The 24,368-nt window shown below is 40.4% G+C and overlaps 1 protein-coding gene across 1 annotated transcript in view; it reads left to right on the plus strand.

The window, feature by feature from the left end:
- dlg2 (discs, large homolog 2) overlaps positions 1 to 24,368 on the plus strand; it is a gene marked incomplete at its 5' end in the record, with an annotated part of 80,927 nt that overhangs the window by 31,390 nt on the left and 25,169 nt on the right. Inside the window, 4 exons of the mRNA XM_083910836.1 lie at positions 16,549 to 16,602; positions 17,370 to 17,420; positions 19,010 to 19,134; positions 24,167 to 24,336. Of these exons, the coding sequence (XP_083766962.1) occupies positions 16,549 to 16,602; positions 17,370 to 17,420; positions 19,010 to 19,134; positions 24,167 to 24,336 (400 nt within the window). The remainder of the gene's footprint in view (positions 1 to 16,548; positions 16,603 to 17,369; positions 17,421 to 19,009; positions 19,135 to 24,166; positions 24,337 to 24,368) is intronic.

Below are 24,368 nucleotides of genomic sequence, written 5' to 3' on the forward strand. Positions count from 1 at the left end.
ATGGATGGACAGACAAAGTTCCATCATGACAGTGTCAGTTAAAATACACTGAAAGAAAGTCCGTTTATGCAACAGTAATCAACCGCTCCTCTAGTTTCATAGTTAACAATTTGTACATGCTGTGTAATTAGAAAAGTGGCTTCCCATCCAACAGTTGCCTTAAATTTATGGAATTCATTAAATTGCAGTTATTTCCTATTAGGGTTCCCTTGTATCTGCTAATGGAGTTGCTGACTGGTGATCTGTCACATCAGCAGCCACTGGCTGTTTTATAGGTTTTCAACGAGTTCATTTCCACGGCTCTGAGGGTTGTTTCATTAAAGCAAGGTAGGAAATGTTATGTCTTCTGTATCTTCCATTTTATACTAATGCTGGGATTTAAACTAGTGTCATGTTTGGCAAAGAATGTTGTAGATGTTTAAGCAGGTGAACCTGTTGGCCAGTAAAGGATGAGGTCAGTCTCACTGTAAGCACCATCTCTACTGTAGCTATTAATGGGATATTAAGACCATTCATCTTCTTTTGTGTTTCTCTGTGGGTAACAGTAATGGTGATTAATGTCAGAGCCCTTTTAAATTCATATTATGAGCAGTTTAAAGGTGATGTATGTAAACTATGTACAACATCAACCATAAGCATTTAAAGAGTTACAGCTATCCCAGTTCAAAACGTGATTCATGAAGGTTGCCAGATTGTACAAAATACAGAAATAAGACGCTGCACGTATACCCCACATTTCACAGTTTTCATGCACATACGTATCTGTCCTATTTTAATAAACGTTGATTTGGTTAATTTATGACTTTAAGCAACAGGTGGAAAGTGAAAGAGTGTCTGCTTTGGAGCAGCAGCAGATAATTATTTAATGAAGAGAGGGCAACAGAAGCTGAAGGCTGATGCTGAAGCTCCCCATTTTGCTTCTCTGTCCAGGAGAAAAGTATTCATACCAGCATGTCTGTCACAGTTAATCGTGAAAATCATCTCCTTATTCAGATGTCTGTATTTACTCATGTATCCGCTGCACACCCTTGTTTTTCTTCTCCTCTGGTCGAGACTTTTTTGAGAGGGGTACGGACTATGGAGGCTTTTTGGGTTTGGTGTCATTCAGCATTTCCAACACTATATCCTGTGTTGAAGTGCTACTAGCTGTGTTATTGGGTGTATGAAGTAATAAAGGAGGTGAGAGTGGGGATCACATCACTAATAGCAGCCTTTAATTAACTACTTTAAGTATTATTATTAGAACTATGACAGATGCTTGCCATTTACAAAGTATATGGTCGAAGTTATCCAACACGTTGTTGTGCAAGCTGTTATTTCATGCTATGAAATATCTCTCAGTACGCTGACTTCATCACATTAATCACAGAGCAAACATATGTTGGATGCACAAGGTAATAATTTAGCACTGAATGCTTCGCTTGCTGCATGAGATGACTAATTCAGGATTGAGCCGAGCCAAACACTCCTCACTCCTAATGAGTGCCCTCATGGTGTTTTTTGGCTAAATGTATTCCTGGTATTTGCATATGATGCATCAACTAACAAGTGAAAACAGGCTGAATCATGAATTTTAATTTGAGAGACTGTATTAAATAATACTCCCAGTATCCCTCACTTTGCACTTTTGTGAAGCATGTCACTAATCTGCTAAATAAATGTAGTTTTATTAAATGTTAATTCAACTAATTGTAGACTGGTCTTCTAGTCGCATTTGAACATTCAGTGCAGGACAAACATAACCACATAGCAGATTTGTGGTTAGTGCTGTTGCCTTGCGGCAGGACCAGTCTGTGCAAGAGCCTTTCTGCATGGAGATTGTCCAAAAAACATGCAGAGGTTAATTGCACGCTCTAAATTAACCGTAGTGTGAAAGTGAGAGTGAATGGTTGACAATGAGTGAGTGAATTAATTAAATTGTCATCATATGACCATGGAGACGTGTTTATTTGGCTATCAGACGGTCAGAAATACGACTGGTAACTCTTTACACACATTTGGTGACATTTTGGGGTTGCCATATCAAAGGTTTTAGTTTTCAGCTTTTTGTTTGATTTGAACAAACGTTCCTTTGTTATATCTGAGTTCAATGTAAACAGATCCTGCAACAACATACTGTATGGACCCGTATTCTTGTAAGAGAGAGGAAGGTACTGTCGGGTATAAGATGTATCAACAGACAGCCTCGACTTGGCAACTACTAAGTCTCAGCCATACTTACCTTGAGCTGTTTATGTGCTCTGAGTTACCACTCTTTGTTGAATGCTGAATGCAACACAATGCCACTTTGTTGGAATAAATGACCGAGGCAGTGTGCCTGTCATTCTCAGCCCTAAATCAAAGGCAGGATCTCTGCGAGTCGAGCAGAGGGGGTGGGGTTGACTGGAAGACGCGCACACACTCTCTGTACACACACATACTGTAAGGCGGTCACTTCTCTGACTCAGGTTGACTGACTGATTCTCAGTTGTTCTAGATTTTCTCTGAAATACATTATAAGTGATTGGTGGGGGAAAAACAGTGTATATGCATTAAAGATGTAAGTGTAACTTAGTGCTGGTTAGTCAGGCCTTCAAGTTGAAGCTGAACTGAAAGTGCCCCCATGTGGCAAGTTAGATATATTGCAGAAAAGACAGTGGATGGCCTGAGAACCTCAGTGCACCTTTAGTTCATGGGAGGATGAAGGTTATTGTTTTATAAATGTATGTTTTAATATTAATGTATCCAACTTATGCATATTCAATGTACAGTATATGTCATATTTTGCAGTAGAAAGGTCAGCATACCTGAAGTTTCTGGCTTCACGACAGCTTCTTAAATAGAGTTTTTCAGTGAAAATGTTTGAATAATAGTCATTTTGTCAAGAGTTTGGGCATAAACTGGTTAATGATGCTTTCGCAAATAACCACACTCCAAAATGTTGATGGCATAGGATGGAAAAAATGGCCTATTAAAGCAGTTCCACTTTGCCACCACCAGCTCCACCCATCATTCCATTCCGGTGAAGACTGTGGTCCTTAGCGACAGAGTGCTGAGTGGATGAGAGCTGCTAAATCAAGTGGCACCGGCTCACTAAATGACCTGTCAAGATTTTGATTAGCTCATCTTGGGTTTGTGTCAAGGGTCAAATTTTCTGGATACAGGGACAATAAAATCCAGGCACACACATGCACACACATTTGCTTGAAACTCAGTATAGTTGATTGGCCTATAGTGTTATATATAGGAAAAAGAATTGGATGTTAAATAATCAGAAATGTGCACATTAGATAATCATGTATGGTATGCAACCATATTTCACTTGAAAATGAATCAGTTAATTTATGCAAAGCTTAATTTTGTGGGTGTAGAGTGAGTATGGATCTTGATAGGGTGTCTTAATTGTTTATTGGTAAAACATCTTCCATCAGCAGGTTTTACTGAGATTGAAAATATTTACAGAACATGTTGATTTCCATCAAGCCAGACATCACTGTCAAGTAGAGAATATGCTTCAGTGAATAAAATTGAAAACAAGACCAGGCCCAGAACGTAACCTTGTGGAACACAGGCGAACACGGGCGTAGAATAATAAGGGAAAAGGCATCACGTGACATGTAAATGAAAATGAAAAGTGCCACTATTGTTAAAGGCAATAGAGGCAGATATATTTCCTGTCAAATGATAAATTGTGTTTATTTTTATTGTTGAAGTTGCTGCCTTTTTAAAATTTTGTTTGGTGTATGGGTGGTGAATCATTTCTAAATAAACGGATTTGGCTTTCATTACATTGACAGTGCATTGACTTGTAATTTATTCCTGGATGTGATGTGTTGGATTGCTCCTGGCAGTAATAAATAATCAAATTTAAAAAGTTCAAATACTGAACGGTTCCTTCACCTTTTCTGAAGCAAAGATTTGAGTGATTGATTGATTAATTAATCTACTGCCTTGTCCTCCACATGAAGGTCATGGGGCTGCTGGTGCCAATCCCAGGTCGCCATTCCATCACAGACTTTTTTATTTATTGTTTAAATGTTTTGACGGATCACCGAAAGTGAAGTAATTCACAAAATTGAGGTTAAAGTCTTGCAAGGATGGGAAGGGGTTGTTTGGTGGCAAGTGATAAAATAACCAAAAGCAGCAGAGTGTGTTATAAATAATGTCCACTGTGTTTTACTGCTGCAGCCAGTATGTTTTTTATATAAAGAGAATATTAATACTACTAGGAAAACCCATGTTCATTTTTTTAGACCCTAACGTGTACTAATTTCTGCCAAAAGCTCAACTAACGCTCAAAACAATACCATGTAAGTAAGTAAATCTAATTTTTCATAAAATAGATTTTCTTAAAGCATAATTAATCATTTAGTTTTGTTCTGTAGGAACGTACTGTAATTTTACTGTGTCGCTGAAGATGTATACAGTCATTCATCATGACTTTAGTGTTTGCTTTATTACTTGGCTGTTTTATAGTATGGGTTATTTAGTGCAGTCCCTCCCAGATACTGCGGTGGGACCCACAGATGAGTCACAGTAAATTCATTTTGGGTTTGCCAAAGATTTTTTTCTTTTTCCTGCCTGTTTGTTTTATAACATAACCTTAAAAAAATTATTGTTTATCAACCATATTGTATATCTCTTGCTGTCTTTAATCTTACACAGAAATGACAGTAAAATATTACTCTTGTCACAACTTACAGTATATTTAAAAAGTTTAGCAAATATTCCATGCTGCATTTTACCTGTTACATGTCATGTAGAGGTTCTGAAGAGATTGCCTCTTAGCAATGATGAATTCTGTGATGCCTCAAGGGCACCTGGGATTACCTTCAGTTCGACAAAATGGAGGACATTTATTAAGCTTCTACAGCTCTTTTCATCTCACGTCCATTTGTCTATATTTACTAAAGAGAGCAGATGCGTCTCAGGCGATATCTACCTTCACTCGCTCCTGTTCAGATGTGCAAAATCACATAATATGAGAGACGAGAATGGAAATGTATGCCGGTGGCCTTTAAACCTGACTGACCACTGCAGTAAATGAAACTGTCTGAAATGAGCGTCTGGGAAAAAGCAGGTGAAATGTGCTGCAGTATTTTCTCTCACACACACACACACACATAGCGATAGTGAGACAATTGCCTGGCCCAAATGGAATGGAGCATAAAAGAACGATGATACGATCTCTTTAATAGTTCAGACAATGAAATGCGTTTGCAGCAACGGCGACTATTTCAGCAAATTAAAACGCACGGCGTTAAGTCAATTTACAGCAGCTTTTGTGGTTTCCACTCAAGTGTGATGGTAATGTGTTCATTGAACAGTATATTTTGAAACAACATAAACATTACTATTACTACTATGACTGTAAACATTAGGGTCTGTTGAAAGGGACATTTTATTCATGCAAGTTGGATTTTAAGCAATATATTTGCTACAGAGTTATAGACTGATTATCTTTATCTGAAAATATGAAAATTGTGATTAAATAATCCAAAATGAGGATGACATCAAGGTGAATATTAGGTGAAAGTCACACACCAAAGTGTCAGTTCTGCCAGCTGCAACTTTCGAGAGGTATAGATTAAACCGGAGTCCCATTATTTTGCTTTGGGTGTTAAGTTAAAACATAATGTACATTGTCGATGCCTTCAGATAAAACACAAAACCGAGGCGAGGTGTCATCAGCCCACGCAGACAGGAGGAGACTAAGAGATTTCTGGGTCCATAAAAGTGTGCCCAGTGAGCTGGAGAAATGAGATGTCAGCAGAAGAATAATATCATTTACTGCAGCGTCGTGCATCTGAGGGCTGGATACACTCATAAAGTCTTGTCTGGCTCTTGTCTTCCATTAGGTGCAGTCTCTACCTTTTGATAAGACAGTACGTGGAAATATTCTGTTTGACATAAAGGAAGATACACATACCACCTCTGACACTCGGTACGTTTACATGCACAGTTTAATCAAGCTAAGGCCATAGTCCGACTAAGACAGGAAACTGAGCAACTTGCCGAGTCCAAGTATACAGGCATTTATTGGCCGTGTATGTCTGACTCCGCCTCTGTGGGTGGCGCTGTATCTCTCTATAAGCTAGTGCATATTGAAGCACTTCCCCTTTGACCTTTACGTCACAAAAAGCAAACAGTGAACAAAAATTGGGGAGGATATTTTGGTGCATGCCAAGTCCAACTCCAGTCTAAGTGTCTACATGCAGGAGTAATCGGACTGTGAATCTCATTATCCAAGTATGTTAGTCCAACCGTTAGTTGGACGAATGTGTTTACATGACATTAAGGACACAAAATTGGACTTAAAATGCTTTTAGTTGTTTTCCTTGAATCCAAATTTTAAAGAAAACATCCGGCTAACACATACGAATATTTTCTCTTTGGTTTGTTCGACATATTACTAATAGGGATAATTAAAGTGAAAATATCCTCCTTGCATAACACTTTTAAAGGGCCAGTGTGTAAGAATTAGTGACATCTAATGGTGAGACTGCACATTGCCCTTTCCCAAGCACTTCAGGGAACTATGGTGGCCTATACATACCAGCATGGACACTGTTCTTCTTTGTTTGTGAAGTAAACTTCTGCTTCAAAATGCCAATTGCACTCTCTGCTGTAGAAACATGATGATGCAAGATGGCAGCCTCAGTGAAGCCCAAAGTAAAAGCCTCATTCTAAGAAAAACAAATTATTTTTATTGCTCGACGTTACACTTTTATGAATCAACTTTAGTTATGTGGAGGTCTTTTTAAAGAGACTTATGGCACCAAAACATAACCTCCTTAATGGACTTAATGCCACATTAACATTAGCTCATGTCTTACCTCGTGCACTAAGACGGGACACAGCATCATAGAACATATTTCTACGAATGCTTTGACCTTCCTTGTTCTCCGTTGCTCATCCTCGGTTGCTGTGGTTACCGCTGATGATAATGAGGCCTCCTCTAAACTGTCGTAGCGGTCCAAAGTAACCTCATACTGACCTTGTCTGTGTACAGACTCACACTGGTATGTGACTTAGTAAATTAGTAAATGTAAAAAGCAATAAACATAACATTTTTATGAACCACATGAACATATACATCCTGCAAACCACCAGTTAATTATCTATTAATCCCAGATGTCCTCACAGTGTTTCTGAAGAATAATCTCTACCTTCAACGATATGACATGTGATGTTTCATAATGGAGTTTAGTCTCCAGCTGGATGGTAATCATCTGCATATTAGTATACAGAGTATACAACACTAAGACTGTCACTTACTGTAAATATATCATTATGTTTGTCCAGGTTTATTTGTAACGCTGCAGGTAAACCAGCAGATCAATTTGAAGTTATTAAATTCCAGCAGCAGTGAGTTTGATTTTTGATTATTGTATCAGTGTCGTGTGTAAATTACAGTATGTGGGGAGGATGAAGCACACAACGCTGATGAGGTTTGAATGATTCAGCGTGTACATTATTGATGAATGTCAGTAAATGTCACCGTGCACATTTTATGTTTCAAACATTGTATGTATTAAAGCTATAGTCAGCAGGAGCACGAGAAAAATATAGATATTAAAGGTTAGTTCGGGCTCTCAGTCCAAATAAACATGGACAAACGATGGCAATATTATCGAAAATTGCCTTGTTTAATATCTGTTGACGTCAACTCCTGTGACTCAGAACGCAGCGATGCTACTGCATCCAGAGATAATGAAAGTAGACACTTACAGGCAAACCTGTAAACACACACACAAAAGAGTGAAGGAGCAGCGACGTCAAAGAGCAACCGAGCCGAAAGCTCTCTATTTGTTGATTTGTGCATTTTTATTTTCTGACCAACCATCCATCCGACCATGTCCCCCTGCTGCCCACACATTCTATCTTTCATTGTTATGTCATACACACACACACACACACACACACTCTGGCCGCCCACTGATGCTCTCTCTCCTACAAGGCCATGCTGTTTGCTGCCTCAGTCAGCGTTGATGAGGTATTATTCTCCATCACTGACTGTTTTGTGGTTGTCGCCTCTGGTAGAATGGGAATGGGTAATGATAACGCCCCCGCACACACACACACACACTCTCAAGCATCCCGTAACACACCATGTGATGGCAGCAGCACTGTGTGCTGGAGAAAGACTAAGGTGTGCCTGGTGTCTTTTGTGGCATGGAAAAGCTGCCATGTTTGGTGACGTCATCTCCGTGTGGGAAGCCAGAAGGGGCAGAGGATTCATGTGTGTGTTCATGTGTGTGTTCATGCGTGTGTGTGTGTTTCTGGCACTGTGATTATTTCACATCACAGATGATGTTGATGATAAAGCAGCTGGGTGTTTTGCAGCAACTCGAAGACCACTGACCCTGATTTTATTCGCACTAATGCATCGGCTGAGGTGGAAGTCAAAACATGCAGTTTGGTGATCAGATTTAATTGGCGAGCCTCTGGTCATTGTGATACCTTTCTATTTTCCAGCTGGGAAAATGGGCTTTTGTGGCTTTGATCTTAGCGAATCCCCTTAGAAAGTTCTTAAAAGACAGAGGACTGTCTTTCTACTTAAATTTAAGCCATAAATTCCAGGCATAGTATGAGATAGTGAAACAATATTATGTGCTCCCATTAAAGCCATAACTGCATAGGATATCAACTGTGGCTTGTTGGTGGAGTTTTGCTGTAGCCATGATAATTATAATTAGCACATTAATCCTTGAGTTATGGACAAATACATGGGTGACAATGATCTCCGACCACCAAAATCTTGTTGTACCTGGTTGTGGGTGTCTGTTATATAGGAAAAGCATACTCAAAAAGTCACTGTGACAAAATAAATCCTTCAACAAGAGCTTAAAGTATGTTATTTTTGGAGGACAGGGTTGTTTTGGCTGAATCCCTCAACATGTGTCTTAAAACACAACAGCTGACAGTGTTTTTTCTCTGAATCAAATGTTAAATGGCCATGATTGAGCTTGTAGTTGGTCGAGCAGGTTCCACGTGTAAACCTATTTTTTTAATGAAGATTTTCTTCAACGTCAGTAAAGAAAACAAAGTGAAAATTTAACGAGCTGTTCTGAAAGTGGGCGGCCTTTTCTAGTGTCAACACCAGGTCAAGTGTGGTTGTGTGTTTTTCTCTGATGTTGCGTAATGGCCAGAGATTTTTGTTTTTGCAGAAGTGGATTTTACCTTTGACATTTTAAAAAAATAGCCATCACTTGAGCATTTTATTCTGAAATATTACAACTAATTAATGTTAAATAGCACATTCGTTCAACTCACAAAATCCCAGGTGTTCATCAGTTTGATGAGGTAAATGCATCTTGTCCCAGTGCTGGTGCTGTATACATACTACTGCTCCCTCAGTCAGGTGTGTTTTCAGATGAACACACCATACAAGTAGTGTTATATTATTTTGTCCACAAAGACCAAATGGAGGCAGAATAAGACCATTAACACACACGGAAAAAAGTTACACACTACAGCTTTGCATCAGTGCTATAGTAGCTATAGTAGCTATAGTAGCACTGCGATGATTCAGAGTACCAGCTGTTGTGTTGAGGGATTCAGTCAAATGAGAAGTTAATGCAACGACCCCATTGACACACTTCAAGCTCTTGTTGAAGGATTTTATTCGCCATAGTTTTCCCAAAGAACAGAGATTCCTGGCTCTCAGTTCCAGCCTCTGCTGCTGCAGCACAAGTCCAGGGATTTGCCTCCATCTCCCAGCAGCAGCAGCAGCAGCAGCAGCAGCAGCAGCAGCAGCAGCAGCAGCAGCAGCAGCAGCAGCAGCAGCAGTAACCAGCTCTGTTTCTGCCTGGAGATGGGGATGCTGTCAAGAAGTTGATTCATTTATTGACACTGGGCTGGTAGCCAACACACTACTCTCCCCCATCCTTCCTCCTGGTCTCCTACTCTTCTTATCTACCTCTCTCATTCTCTCTTCTTCACCCCCCCCTCCCCACCGAAACCCCCAAGTCCTCACTCACTCAGCGCTGCCCTTTCCCTCCCTCTTGCTCAATTTCACTTCCATCCACTATCTCACTCTCTCTTGCTTTCTCTTCCCTCTTACTCCCTCCCCTTTCACTCTCTCTCTCTCCCCCTCTCTCTCATTTATCGTTCTCCTGCTCCAGAAGCTCTGACACACAGTCACACACAAACACACACTCACACACACACACCCTCTGTGTGCCGTACAGCTACAGCCAGCCACTTCATTCATCATTCATTTTGTTAGAGTGAGCAACTCATACATCAGGCAAGAGCGTTTTGTGTTGTGTTTGATGACTGTGGCAGTAAAGGACGAAGAGAAACGGGAGTGAGAGACAAAAGTAGTGAAGTGAGCAGAGGTTGAGCGTTGAGTGGCATCACCATGACTCTTTACCTGAGCAAACAGCAGAGCTGCTTTGCGGACCTGGACAAAAGAGGAGGCTGTGGGGAGGAGGCGCCGTGTTCCCTCAGCTGGCATCATCAGCACCCCAACAGTCAGCGCCAGCATCACCCGAGCCAGCGCTATCATTACGGATGCGTCCCCGGCGGGGCCACCCTCCCGCGGAAGGGGGGTCGGATGGCGGCCTGCCATTTGGACAGCATGTCCTCCAGGAGTCCAAGCCGCTTGGCAGCGGTGAGAGTGAAGGGGGGTAGCTGTGACCTGTGGCCCTCTGAGTGTGGCTGCACCCACAGCTGGCAGGAGCCCTATCAGGTAAAATGATGCTGCTCACACAGCTGCAGGACGACACATCTGGACTGGGATTATGAATTGTGGCAACTAACAATCGCTCTTAGTGTTGTCCTTAGGGTTAGGGTTAGGACCTGGTGACCTAAAGCAGTCTGTGGACCCCATAACATATATGTTATGTTATATGGGTATAAGTTATATGACTGGCAGTAGGCGACGGTGGTTAAACTTTTCGTTGTGAAGGCCTCATGAAGTCTTTTCGTACTTAAAAATATACGCTGCGGTAAAAATGATTGTGACATGATTGTGTCTCATTAGTGTGTGTGTGTAGCCTCGGGTACCGTACTAACTACATTATTGTTATAAAAAGTGTATCAACTCTGCTCCAGATTTGCCGCTGTTGTTTTGTGTTTTTTAAGCCTCCCCCCAAAAAAATAGAAAGGTTTGGAAAACACTGCTGGTTGTGTTTTAGTTTGCAAAATCTGGGGCACTGCTTTACTTCTACTTCATTATTGGGTTCTCAGTCAGTTGTGAATGAATTGTGCTATTTACACAGTTTGTCTGTTGTCATCCATTTTGAAAAAGATTATATTTCTTATTTTGTGCTCAACAAACAACTGCAGAGAAGAAAATCAGCTTCCTGTTTACACCTGTGTGGAAAAGCTGCTGGGTACATTTTAGTTTTGCATGTTAGTGTGGACGAGCAGAAACAGAAGCATTCACTTTCTGAATGAAATGTGCTTTCAGTTTCGGTTTCACGTCATTGTCCTCCGCTTCCTCTTTTTACGATTGTTAATTCTCATTTTCTAAAAGGGATGAAATGTTCACACAGAAATTAAATGGTCATCTGATGGCATTTGAAAATACTTTACTTTTTTTTTTAAAAATTTTTAAAAATGCAGTCGTACGGATGCAGCCGAGAGTCGCACCACATTTGTTCTGGTTTAAGCAGCGTTGTTATCACAGCTCGATGAAGTCGTGTCCCCAGATGAGCATTAACAGCAGCAACAATGAGTGATCGCTCAGCGTTAACCTTTAAGAAATATACTGCTAAAGTAAATCTCGACTTGTCTTTTTAATTGCCGGGGTGTGTCACTTTTGTGCAACTATAGCAGGAGTGGAATTGCCTCAGGCAAGGCCAGTGGGGTGGGGGGGGGGGGTGTAATGGGAGGCCATCCATCATGTAACAGAGGCAAATGCAACGCAGGGAAATTGCACAGGGGGCAGCACTCCGCAGCACCAGTGCTCTCGCTGTTGCCCTGCTTTAGAAATGTTGAAAGATGACGTGGAGGTAGAGTGGGAGAGAAAACACATTCATACTAAAGTCAGTTAAAATGCATGTTTGAAATAATAGTGTGACATTAAGAATCAGACATTAGACTCTCCGTTCACTTACTGAATCGTAACTAAAGCAAAAATACTCTCCTTCCTTTCACTTGAGTAGATAAATCATTCATTGTGCGCAATTAGACCCATAAAAAGACGTTAATATTATCTGTTCTGATCAGTTATGGCCGGATGACCTTCCTCGTTCAACTTGATTTCAGTCCCATTTACTCTCCTCTCCTCTGCTGCAGAGCTTATCTTTCCATTTCCATCACACTCCTCCATCATTCCTCCCCCCTCCCCTCCGTACTCTCATCATACTTCCAAAGACATCCACGTCGTATTTTGTGTTGACTATTTTTACACGAGACGCCGGTGAATTATTGATACACGCCGCTGTTTTCTTAAGCCACTTTACAAAGAGGTGCCGCTGAATTATTGAGCAAAACTCGACGTGAGCACAAGACTGCTGAAAAAGTACAGACAACCCCCCCCCCCCTCCTCTGTGCCATCTGAAGTATCCCATGAAGTATCCCATGCAGCTGTTGGGTGTGTGTCACGTGTGTTCTGAGTCTAAATTCTTTAAGAAAAGACTAAACACAACATTGTCGCACACCAAGGTTCAAAAAGGGGGCCAGTCTCCTTGTGTGTGTTTACTGAATAATTATGCATGAGGAAGTCGAACATGAAGCAAAGCATCTGGTCTGAGAGCATCAGCCAGCTGTCACATCCACTACAAATCTCTCAGCTCAGCCTGTACATTTGACGATAGGACACTGCACTGAAAACGCTCACTGTACAAAACATTTCATTGTCACTATAATACTCCGAAATTGAGATTTAATGTTATGAAACTTGTGGTACAGTGGTATTAATGAAATGTTGATTCAAATATGGCAGAAAAATGAAAACCAAAGATTTCATGATTTATTTCCCTTTAATTTATTAATTTTATTGTGAAATTAAGTGGTTACAAGACAGGTCAAACTGGACAAGGCAATATGGAGGTGCAATATCATAAATCCTGGCTTCTATGTTATGTGGCTGTGCAGTGGTGATGTATGGCAAACAGAGATGGAGGAAGGTGGGAGGTGGACAAACAGATAGATAAAAAAATAATATCGATGTCATGGAGAGGTGAGAGGACAGGGTTCAGCATGGGGGGTTAGAGGACGGATGAAGATTTACAGTGTCTACATACACCAATATTTTATCGTTCCATGAAACAGACAGTCAACATATCATACTCAGGGTTGTAAATGTTGCTGTTGTTGCTGCACCACTGCATTAATGTGCTGTTTGGGGCCATTTGGTCACATGGTGATGTTTAGGAAGCATGAAGAAGAAGAGAAATGAGTCTAAAGTGCGGCTAAGCGTGCGATTGATGCGCTCAGTTGAGCAGCCCATTCCTTCACTGTGGTCTGTGTGTGTGTTTAAATATACATGTGGATTTATACCATAAGTAAGTCCAAGATATGAGCTGTGGAGCATAATTCTGCGCAGTGCTTCAATCTCCTGTGTCCTAATTTGATAAGTTAATCCTATGCTGTGTATTTTGCACCTCAGGCTGATGGCATCCACTTCCTACTATGAAAAACTAGCACTAAAACTAATACAAACTAAGCTAAAAACGAGCAAACCTGCCCTTAAACCTAAATGAAACTAACTAAAATTAGTATAACCTTGTTTATACTTATTCTTTCATATACCATACATGTGTACACAACAATCTCACATTTATTCTGATTTAACGTGACTGCATGTATCCTCTTGTATATTAAAGGTTACACTCTCTTCACTGCAGTGACGCTCGTGAGGTGAGCAGGCATTTTCCACCTCGCTGACCCGTGTGACTGCAGGAGACATGACAGTCAGTGGTCAGCAGAGAGACAGAGAGAGAGAATCTCCTGACAGAAATATGATTAATGACACACTTTCCTGACCTACAATCGCATTACTTGAGCTGCCTGCTCTCCGGCACAGTAAAGAGAAATTTGCTCTACTGTACGTGAGCCAATTTGTGTCTTTCTCTTTCTTCGTCCATCTGCGTCTGAGAAGTACGGTATTATCTGATGTATGTGACAGGAGGCCACTTGCTGTTGTTTTCTGTTGATTGGAGTCAGAATTGACATCATCTTTTTGTTCTGTGCCATTTCTGCTCTCTCTTTGTCGCTCAGAGAACGAATGGCTCTGCAATTATTCACTCGATTAGTGTCCGTGCGCAGCAAGTCATCATACCTCTCCCAACACTCTACAGTTCTGCACAGCAAACTCCCGATATTCTCCCTCCTGTTAAATTCACAAGCCAGTCCGTCTCAGATGAGAGAGGAGTCTCTGGCGTTTAGATTGGTTTAATAATTCACACGAATGGAAAGCGTCAGGATTAAGACGAGAGGTGGCGATTACTCACGTCAACTCACATACTGTATCATCCGGACATGTTGAGATGTTCCTGTAGCGGTAAGAAATGCATGTAAAAAATAGAATAGAATAGAATTTAATTCTCAAGTAACATGAGATAATCACAGATCTTAAACAAAACAGGAAAGAAACTCAAAGATAATAGTAATAAGTTCACATTGTGTTCTGTCACGGTCACTTAAAATTGATTCGTTAAGTGTATCCCAGTCTGGTGTCGTAGTAATCTTTTTGTTGTTGCTGTTGTTTCCACTGATTATTCATGAGAGAGCACACTTGGATAGAGTCGGTCTAATCTTGAAAACACGCTGATGGGATAATTTCCGTGCGAGGCACACTCCATTATTCATGCGCCTTGAAAAGATGATAATTGTGGCAATTAACCTTTAGATTGTGTAGATGATTTTTGCTGGAGATGCTCGTATAGACTTCCTCAATACCTGCTCTGCCATTTTTATGGTTCACTTTCATTCCTTATTTTGCTATATTACTATTTTTATTATATTTTTCTACATATTTTATAGTAAAAGCAAATTTTTTGTGACAAGATTATTGACTCGTAACTTGTAAACTACCTGTCTGATATTGTGTATTTTACACTCACGCTGCTGAAACAACAACACCAGAGCCTCGAGGCATGGACTCCACAGGACCTCTGCAGCTGTCATGTGACATCAGGCACCAAGACGTTAGAAGACAGTAGATCCTGTGGGAAGTCGTGGGTCACACTCGTTTTTATCAGATAGGCATCACTGTGTGCACAATCTTGGGTAATTTTGAGTTCAGCTCAGCGTATTATCAGGTTCTTTAAAGCCTTACTGAACAGTGTCAGACTGCATTTCTGCATTTCCTGTGTTCATGTCAGAAACACGTATGAAAAATGAGGAAAAATTCTATATTGTGTGGATCTAAACATCTGTAAATGTAGATCAGGGCAGTGACATTATGGACTCAGTTATAAGGAAGGAATTTATAAACACATTTACAGTCTAGGAATTGTGACTTTAACTATGATATTTAACTCCATGCGTATTTCATTCTTTATTCTAATGGTACACAGGTGACGAAACAACATTTCCTTTTGTTTCGCCCTTGATTGAGTTGTATTTGTGTCATTTAGACCAGGTCAAATTACATATTCCCTGACGATTCTCTCAGTGGATCCGTGAACACTATGTTTCGAAGTGAGTCTCGTGCATCAGCCTCATTATTGATGGACTGCAATCTGAACTGCTGTTCATCCCATGTTCAGTCACACTGTGGCCACAGCTCAGAGTTCCTCTCTTGGGATTCAACCATCTGCTCAAGTATAATCAGAGTGTGTGTGTGTTGTGCTGCATAAATTTATGACAGCAATAATATTATCTGAGTGCAGGTTGAGCTTCCAATATACAATACAGAACAGAGAGCACTGCAGTCGAGCCAATACGGCTAAAGCTTCGTCTTCCAAATGATATTGCGGTTTTTAATTTATTGCAAGCCATGGAAAACTTTTGAAAATGTTTTTTATCCACATTATTTCACCATTTCACCAAAGTGCCATACTTGTTTGTTTTAAAAGCTTGTAACCACGTCACTTACCTGTGCCTGAATGTGGTTTGCAGGAACACAATGGAAACTAATGATCTTGGTATCTGGGTTGAAAAGCTGTTATTTGAGCAGAATTATTTCCTTGACTTCCATAGTGTTTTCCTTCATTATCATCAGTGTCTCCGTAAATAATCGCTAATATCTATGAACAGGTACAAGTATTTTCCCATGCTTTCATCGCACACAGTATGAATCCGTTGTTGCAATCACAATACTCGTGCCGCATCTTTGATGCTACGGGTGATGTAATCTTTGCTGTCGAGGGCGGGGGCAAAAGAGGTTGTCACGTTTACGCGTCGGAACAATACAAACTAACCACTTCCACTCATTTACTGCCCATGTTCTCATCCCGCTCTCTTGTTAAGCCCATTCAGCTATAATAACGCCATCAGAGTGCTGAATGCACAAACGGGGAACGGGAGTATTTATGGTGCCGTGCAGCAAATGGAAGTCTGTTAAATTGTTGATGATACAGAGATCCACAAGCTTGTACTCTGAAAGTAGGACAGTGGTGGGTCTCACTCTTGTTTTCCCCCCTCTCTCTCTCTCTGTCTCTCTTACAGGCCAGTCCTGCTCCGATAATCGTCAACACAGACACTTTGGAGTCGGTTCCTTACGTGAGTTTCAGTCTTTGTTTTTGTCTTTTCCATTATTCGATGATCAAAACATCCAGCAGAAGAAGAATGATTCCTTTATGCTGGACGACTATGTTGATTGTGCAACTTAATCTTGATAAAACAAATGAGGTCATTGTGCTGAATTAAATGACGTGCATAAGACCCTCTAGGGCTTCATCCTGAACACTTTTCATCAGCAAATATATTAAATTGCAAAGTAAGAGTAGAAAAACGAACAAATTATCCAATTTTCATGAATACACTCACGTGTCAGAGCTTTGTCCACAGACTGACGAGCCAAGATTACATCACCCGTAGCATCAGATAAGCGCTGTTTGTGCCGGTATACACTGTTCCTGCTGGTGCTAATTTAGTCTTTAGGCCCTTGATTGCTTCCGCGAGCTCTGATAATAATTTCTGATGCTGTCGAAGAAAAAAAAAAACACGATGCTCTGCTGGGAATATGACGCGCGACATCACATAAACTTCCTGTGTGAATGTATAATAATGGAGGTAATTAATCATCTCGGTAAGATATAGAACTAACTGTAACTAATCTCCATATTGCCGGAAAATAACTAATGTGACTGAACTGGCACTTGAAACTTGTTTCCCGTGAGGTGGGGCCTATTTAACACAGAATACACAATTTTTGATGAATAATCCTTTATGAGTCTAATTTAACAGAGTTATTCATCAGCACTGGCATGAGTGTTCGACACTGGTGAATTGTGTCTCTTAATTGTATTTTTTCTGTGTTTCCTCAGGTCAATGGCACAGAAATTGAATACGAGTTTGAGGAAATCACTTTAGAGCGGGTGAGTACCTCGGATCTGACATCTGTGTTTCACCTCAGAGCGTCTTCTGTACAAGGATGTGTCAACAGTAGAGTCGTGATGGTAAAACAGTTCTGCTGCTTCACCAACAGCTCTGCCCTCTGTGTTTGGCTCAGTGAGCAGTGGACTATCTAATTTCTCTCCAACACATTATTCATCCAGTTACAATAATTGAGCTACAACAACATTAAAAAGTTCAAATATCTTTAGAACTAGATCTCAAGGTTATATTTGTAAAATATGTACAACGGTCACTGCTATCTTCACTCAAAACATTGTAAATGTCTTATAACACTATGTTCATACACATACACATACAACATATTTTTATAAACATTTCACTCATTTTCGTAGGTCAGCAACAGATAGAGAAAGTGAAAGTGTGTCTGCTTTAGAGCAGCAGCAGAGAATTATGCCATGGTGATGAGGGGAAGACAAGGCGACAACATCTGTCTTCACCTTCCTCTCTGCTTTCAGCACTCCATATTTTAATGCATCTAACCTGCACTTTCTTCTCTGGTTGAGCCATTTTTGAGAGGGGTAATGAGGTCTTTTAGGTTTGGTAACATCTAACCTTTTATTCAGATTCCACCTGTGCAGGACCACTCAGCTCCACCTAGACTCACACCCACATGTTATTCACTCAACCACGCACACCTGCAACCCATCTCACTCACATGCAGACACACGGAAACACACACACACAAGGAAAAAGCAGTCACGACCCTGGGGTCGTAACAACCAGATACATTAACAGGCGTGCGTCTGTTGCATTCATCAGCCCGGAGAAGCCGAATCCCAAATTTGATTTAGTGGGTCCAGACAGCAGTGTCCTGCAGACGCAGACAGTGGGCTTTGTAATCAGGAGAAGCTGCTGTTTCCATCAGCGAACAACTTCATCGAAGCTGGCCTTTCATTTTGTGATTGAGCATCCGGGGAGTTTTTATTTGCACAGGCAACACTTCCAAATACAGTATGTCACCGTGGAGTTGTGATAATAATAATGAAGAGCAAGGTGAGAGGCAGTGACTGTGGCTTTTCTTTTTTTTTTTTTACTGCTGAAGACACCTCTGACCACTTTATAATCACACTGAGAGCAGTGTCACTAAAGTATTAAATTATGCATCTATATTGGATGTACTCTCTCCAATAAATTGCAGTGCTTTTATGAAGAATTAAAAGTCAAAGAAAGGTCAGCAGAGTGCGTACTTTAAAGGCAGGGAGGACGCAGGCGAGAACATTTTGTAGTTGCTCGTTCAGAAAGGTGTAGAAAGAGCAGGTGTACTTACTTATTTTAAATCAGATTTTGGAATAACACCCAGAAACTAAGAGCTGTAATAGGCCAACTACAGGATAGGGATATAAAATAGAATGATAATCACAGTGAAAACATCACTATTGTCATCTGAGAGCGAAGTGAAAAGATTTTTCACTGAATACCAGACAACTTTTATTGCTATCCAATGAAATTGACTGTTTCTATAATAGTATTGCAAACACAGGTCCATAATTTTGTCCTTTAAATGGTCTAAGAAACACACTGTAGCTCTGACTCCTGTCCTTGACCACAGGGTAACTCGGGGTTGGGCTTTAGCATCGCCGGAGGGACGGATAACCCGCACATCGGTGACGACCCTGGCATCTTCATCACCAAGATCATCCCTGGAGGAGCGGCGGCAGAAGACGGACGCCTCAGGTCAGTCATTTACACATCCACGCACACGTGGGAGGTGACAACAAAACAGGGTTTTTTAGATCCAACAGGAAGAAAACCTATTAAGAGACGTTAACTGCAGATTAGATAGTGTATACTCCTCCACTTCACAAACCTGTCATAGAAAACAGTGTCTTTTCCCATCATTGTTTATCAGGGACCAAAACCCATTGCTTATATTGGCTCTCATAACTCTGTCCCTATAGATGAAATGAGTGGCTATCAGAAAACCTCCACCATTTTAGAGAAATAACCACAATTCCCATCATGAAATGTTCTCTTTTCTTTCTGTTGGTGACTGACAAATAACGAATATGACGATTTGAACTTGTGCAGCACTCAGTTCTCAAACCTATGTGGGTCGGTTCTCAACAGGAGTCATTTCTGAACATGCACTATTTTGAGATCTCAATCACGTGTCCCCTCAGTCGATGTTCTGTGGCCCTACATATTTTACTTTAAATATATAATGACAATATTTTCATAATAATAATACATCATTAATATTAATAATAGTATTTTTCTGGATTCAGTTTTATTTCTGCCTGGTTTTGTGATCAGTAGATTCCGTCTGCATCATCGTCATGTTCTATTTTGTGAACTATATATCAAAACAAACACATTTCCACTTTGAAATAGTGTAGAATATCATCCTGGCTATTTTTAATTTACAATATCATGATGGATTATAAAGATAAAACTCCAAACTGTTCTTCACTTGACCAGACCAGAAGTTCACTGGCCCCCAGGTCATTTTGAATTTGAGGTCCCTGATTTTAGAGTTTAGGAGTCCTGTGAAAACACTTTTTGTCAGTTTATGTGACTGATAGCTCTGACATATTCCAACATATATTGACCATGACCACAATTTTGACTTTTTTGTACAAATATGCCGACATATGAGACCACATCAGAATTTTGGGTCAAAATGTGGTGCTTAAAACTGTGCCTATGAATTGAAATTGTACTATGTGTTTAATTGGAATAGCATGTATAGGATTTTATTGATCAAACTTCTGTCACTTTGCCATAGATAAAGCTCTATTCTGGAACTAGTTGTGTGTCTGTACCAGCCTTGTGACTACAAATGAACAGTGAGGGTAGAGCTACCGTGTGTCAGATCCTCTGATATCGTCGTTTATGAAGCAGCAACACAACCTGAGCTCATCCATTACTCAACAGGAGTGAACGCTCACTCAGGGGAGAACGGTGCAGCCGCCACAGCGCCCCGACACCTGAGATCACAGCCTGTTTAGTATTTAACATGAACACTTGAAACTAGAGAGGCACAGCTTGACTTTTAAAAAGTTTGTTGGAGCTTTTCTGATGATAATGAGCCCATGAAGGACTCCACTGCATGCGTGACGGTGTTAACAGAATAGGTTTTACACTTTATTTGAAAATAGGATGGTGGAAATCAGTGTTTTCAAATCTCAAGGCTCAAAAGGTAGCTCAGTATTAGCACAGGCAGAATATACCGTGCTAAGAAGTTGAGCAGAATGCTGAGGGGGGGCGAGTGTATAACCCCAAATGTATCATTAAATACATACAGAATCATATTTTCTTCCACTTAAATGTTAGAAAACTTACATTTTCCAACAAAATATGGATATTTCTTAGTTACTTTAAGAAATGAGAAGTGTTATAACTGCACCATCATGGTCCTGTTGCACGTAACCATCATTATCAGTGTGAACACACTCATGCATTCACAATAGCCAGTCCATGTATTGAAGTATGGCCATGTTCACTGGGGAAATCCAAATGTGTAAATATTATAGAACCAAGCCGTATCTTTAACGCCGCAGAGACATGTATAATATGGGAATATGATATTGCCCCAGTGCATGCTGGGTAGAATAGACATCACTTCTCTTATGTGACTGTTATCACAGGATCGGTCCATCACAGGTCACACACAAGTCCTGCAACTCCATTTCTCTATGTTTATTCAGCCTTTGTTTGAGCTTCAGTGTTTTCTTGAAGTTGTCCAGTACGAGTCTCACTGTCTGCAGGAGAGGTGATAAGCATGCACGGCGTCGGTTCGAGCAAATCACAGAAGAAAACAGGGCCGGGCATAAATCACACTTAAACTAATTGACGGTCACCCACTCCAAGGTGGGCACTGAGACTTTATGCATTATGGATGCAGGGAGCTCTAATCTCCATGAGGAGGGTAAGGCTGGCTCGGGGATTTTGTTTTCTCTGTCATTAAAAAAAAACACTTCCTGTCAGTGCTGTGGGACACTGTAGCACAGCACTAAGCATGCTTAATGCACCCTGCTCGGCTTCAGGGACTGCTTGAAGCATTTCAAGTGTTTTTTCATGGAGGCTGATTTTGGAACAGTTGAAAGCGTGTAGTCAAGACTAAACCCACCTCAGCTCCCCTGTTTAATCACTGAAATGTTTTTGAGACACTCTGATTGCATTTATTTTGGCTCGGTTTGCACTTTTCTTGAGTTTTATTGAAATATTTATTAGTTTTAATCAGGTTGGTACATGATTAATCGATCGATTTGAAGCTTTTTTCTTGATTAAAACTTCAGCTTCTGAAATTTGAATATTTTCGTCATTTCTTTGCTCAATAAAAACAAAGAAATCATTCAAACTCAATCATTTTTGGTTTGTGGACAAAAACAAGACATTTGAGAACGTCACTATTTCCAGGTTTGACAAGCACTGACCAACATTTTGTTAACGTTTTCTGACTTTTTATGGACCAAACGATTACTTGTTTAATCCTGAAAATAATCGTCAGATCAATCAATTATGAAAATAATCGTTAGTTGCAGCTCTACTCAATAGAATGAATAGAATAAAATAAACTTTATTGTCATTATACACAGGTATATTTCTCAATAAAGACTAGAAGAACCTATATATAAGTAATAAATAAGAACAATTTAAATAAAAGAATGATAATATTAACAGTCAAAGGAAAATTAGCAAATACATCAAAAAATAGATGAGGAAAAATTCATATGAAACTTTTTGGCACATAATTGGTCCATTCATTCATTTCTGGGGGTGTAGTTGATTTTTAATTCTACAGGCTGTGATTGCCCTGACCATACCAACCCAAAATGTTCTAAATGATGATAAAATAGTCTTACCTGTCTCCTGTGTCTGAGTAAACACAGTCTTATGGACTCTGGCAGCATCTTACCGAGCCACTTACTCATATATTTTTAAGACATTTCCTCCAAAAGGGTTTAAAAAGTGAACAGTCTCATAAACGGTGTAAAAAAGCATTTATTCTCAAACAAACTTACCACTATCACACAAGATTTGCAGCCACACCTCCTTATCAAACACATGTCTATTGAAAATAATGATACACTCTTAATAGAATACAAGGACTGTGTATTAAGATGGATGACATGACAGCTCCCAAAAGTGAAGCAGATACATTTGGCGCTTGTGCGAGTATGAGTGCACTGAGACCCAGCTGATCTCCACGATCAGCCCCAGGAGACTCGTGTCCTTGTGTGCCAGGGCATGAGTGTTTTCGTCGATGCCTCGGGGGGCTGGGTTTAAACCGAGCCGCTTGCCGACTCTGATTTTAACTTCACTGTGTGCTCACACACGTTCACATACCTCCTTGTGTTGTAAAGCACTTTTATCTCTCTGCCACACACTCGTACATAAATAAATAGAATCTGCACTGTGTTGTTTGCAAACTGAAACCACTGTGCAAGCACATGGGTCATCATGATCTACTGCCAACAAGAAAACATCCCTCACTATATATATATATATGTGTATACTTGTATTTGTGACTTATTTAGGATTTTTGTCGGGTCCAGTAACTTCTGTCTAAGATGTTATGTTAGGGTTAGGGTTAGGCGTTAACTTCATGGTTAACGTTGCGAAAAGGTTTTGTTTATTCTGTCTAAATGAATGAAACTCATTGCAACAGGTGTTTTTTCAAACATGGTGTGTTTGAGGTCCAAAAAAACGTAAAAACCTATCTTTGTGAGGACAATTTGACCTTGTGGGGTTATTTTGTCTGGGCCCCACAACTTTAATGGTTAAGACCTGGTTTTTGGGGTTAGGATTAAGCTAAGGGTTAGGGTTAGGCACATGGTTAAGGTTAGGGTAAGATGCTTGGGAATGCGTTATGTCTATAAGGTGTCCTTGATATGGTAAAATGACCATCAATAATAATAGTCAGTCATCACAAGCAGAATTTTTGCTCTGATCTGCAACTCAGCTGGATATGTTACTGTAGTAAAGCCATTTAATTTCATTTAACCTGTATTTCTAAAGGGAAGATCCTTGAGATCAAGGATGTCCTGTTACAGTATTGGGAAAAAAATGGAACATACAGAGAAGCTCACAGAACAATAAAATGCAATTAAAAAATGAGTGGTAAAAAAAAATTAAGTGGGACAGAGCGTTTTATGTCATTCTGTGAGTGCGTAAGATAATGGTGTTCGCTTGGCTGTAACAGAGCAGTAGACAGATATGGGAGAGGGGGAGTTTATGACATTATTAATTGCTTTATAGGTAAATATGACACGCCGTAGCTCTCCTCTGGAAAGAAAAGATGGCAAGTCTACTATTTTCATATAAAATGCAATGATGGGTGAGGGACCTGTCAGTGGTTATGAGCTGCAGAGCACGATGAAACGCAGCATTAGAGTATAGTGCATGAAGCATGACATGAACTCTGGAAAATGCCCACCAAATTGGGTCTGGACTCTTTCCAGAGTTTGCCATTCACACATGAAAAATGCAGTAAGAGGGTTTTCTGGGTCAAATGTGTTCACAACAGCAGGAGAATGTTCACGAGCTCTCCAAGTGATCGGCGTATTGTCCTTGGATATTTGTCTAATGATCTGGCAGCAGAATCTTATACATTCTCACTGCACTGAAGTCTGGACAATGTCCCTGAAGCAGCTGACACATACTTGCCTCCCACTTAAACATGATGGTAGTTCTAGGAGAATACAATGACGGCTTGCTCGTAATAATAACAATAATAATCGATCCTCACTGCTTCCTTTTCCAGAGTAAACGACTGCATCCTGCGGGTGAATGACGCAGACGTGTCCGAGGTTTCTCACAGTAAGGCAGTGGAGGCCCTGAAGGTCGCCGGTTCAATCGTGCGACTGTATGTGCGGCGCCGCAGGCCGATGCTAGAGACCATCATTGAGATCAAACTCATCAAAGGACCAAAAGGTGGCCATATATAACAGCTTTTATTGACTACA

This window comes from Microchirus variegatus, assembly GCF_963457635.1.
Source record: "Microchirus variegatus genome assembly, chromosome: 2".
NCBI classification, from domain to species: Eukaryota; Metazoa; Chordata; class Actinopteri; order Pleuronectiformes; family Soleidae; genus Microchirus; species Microchirus variegatus.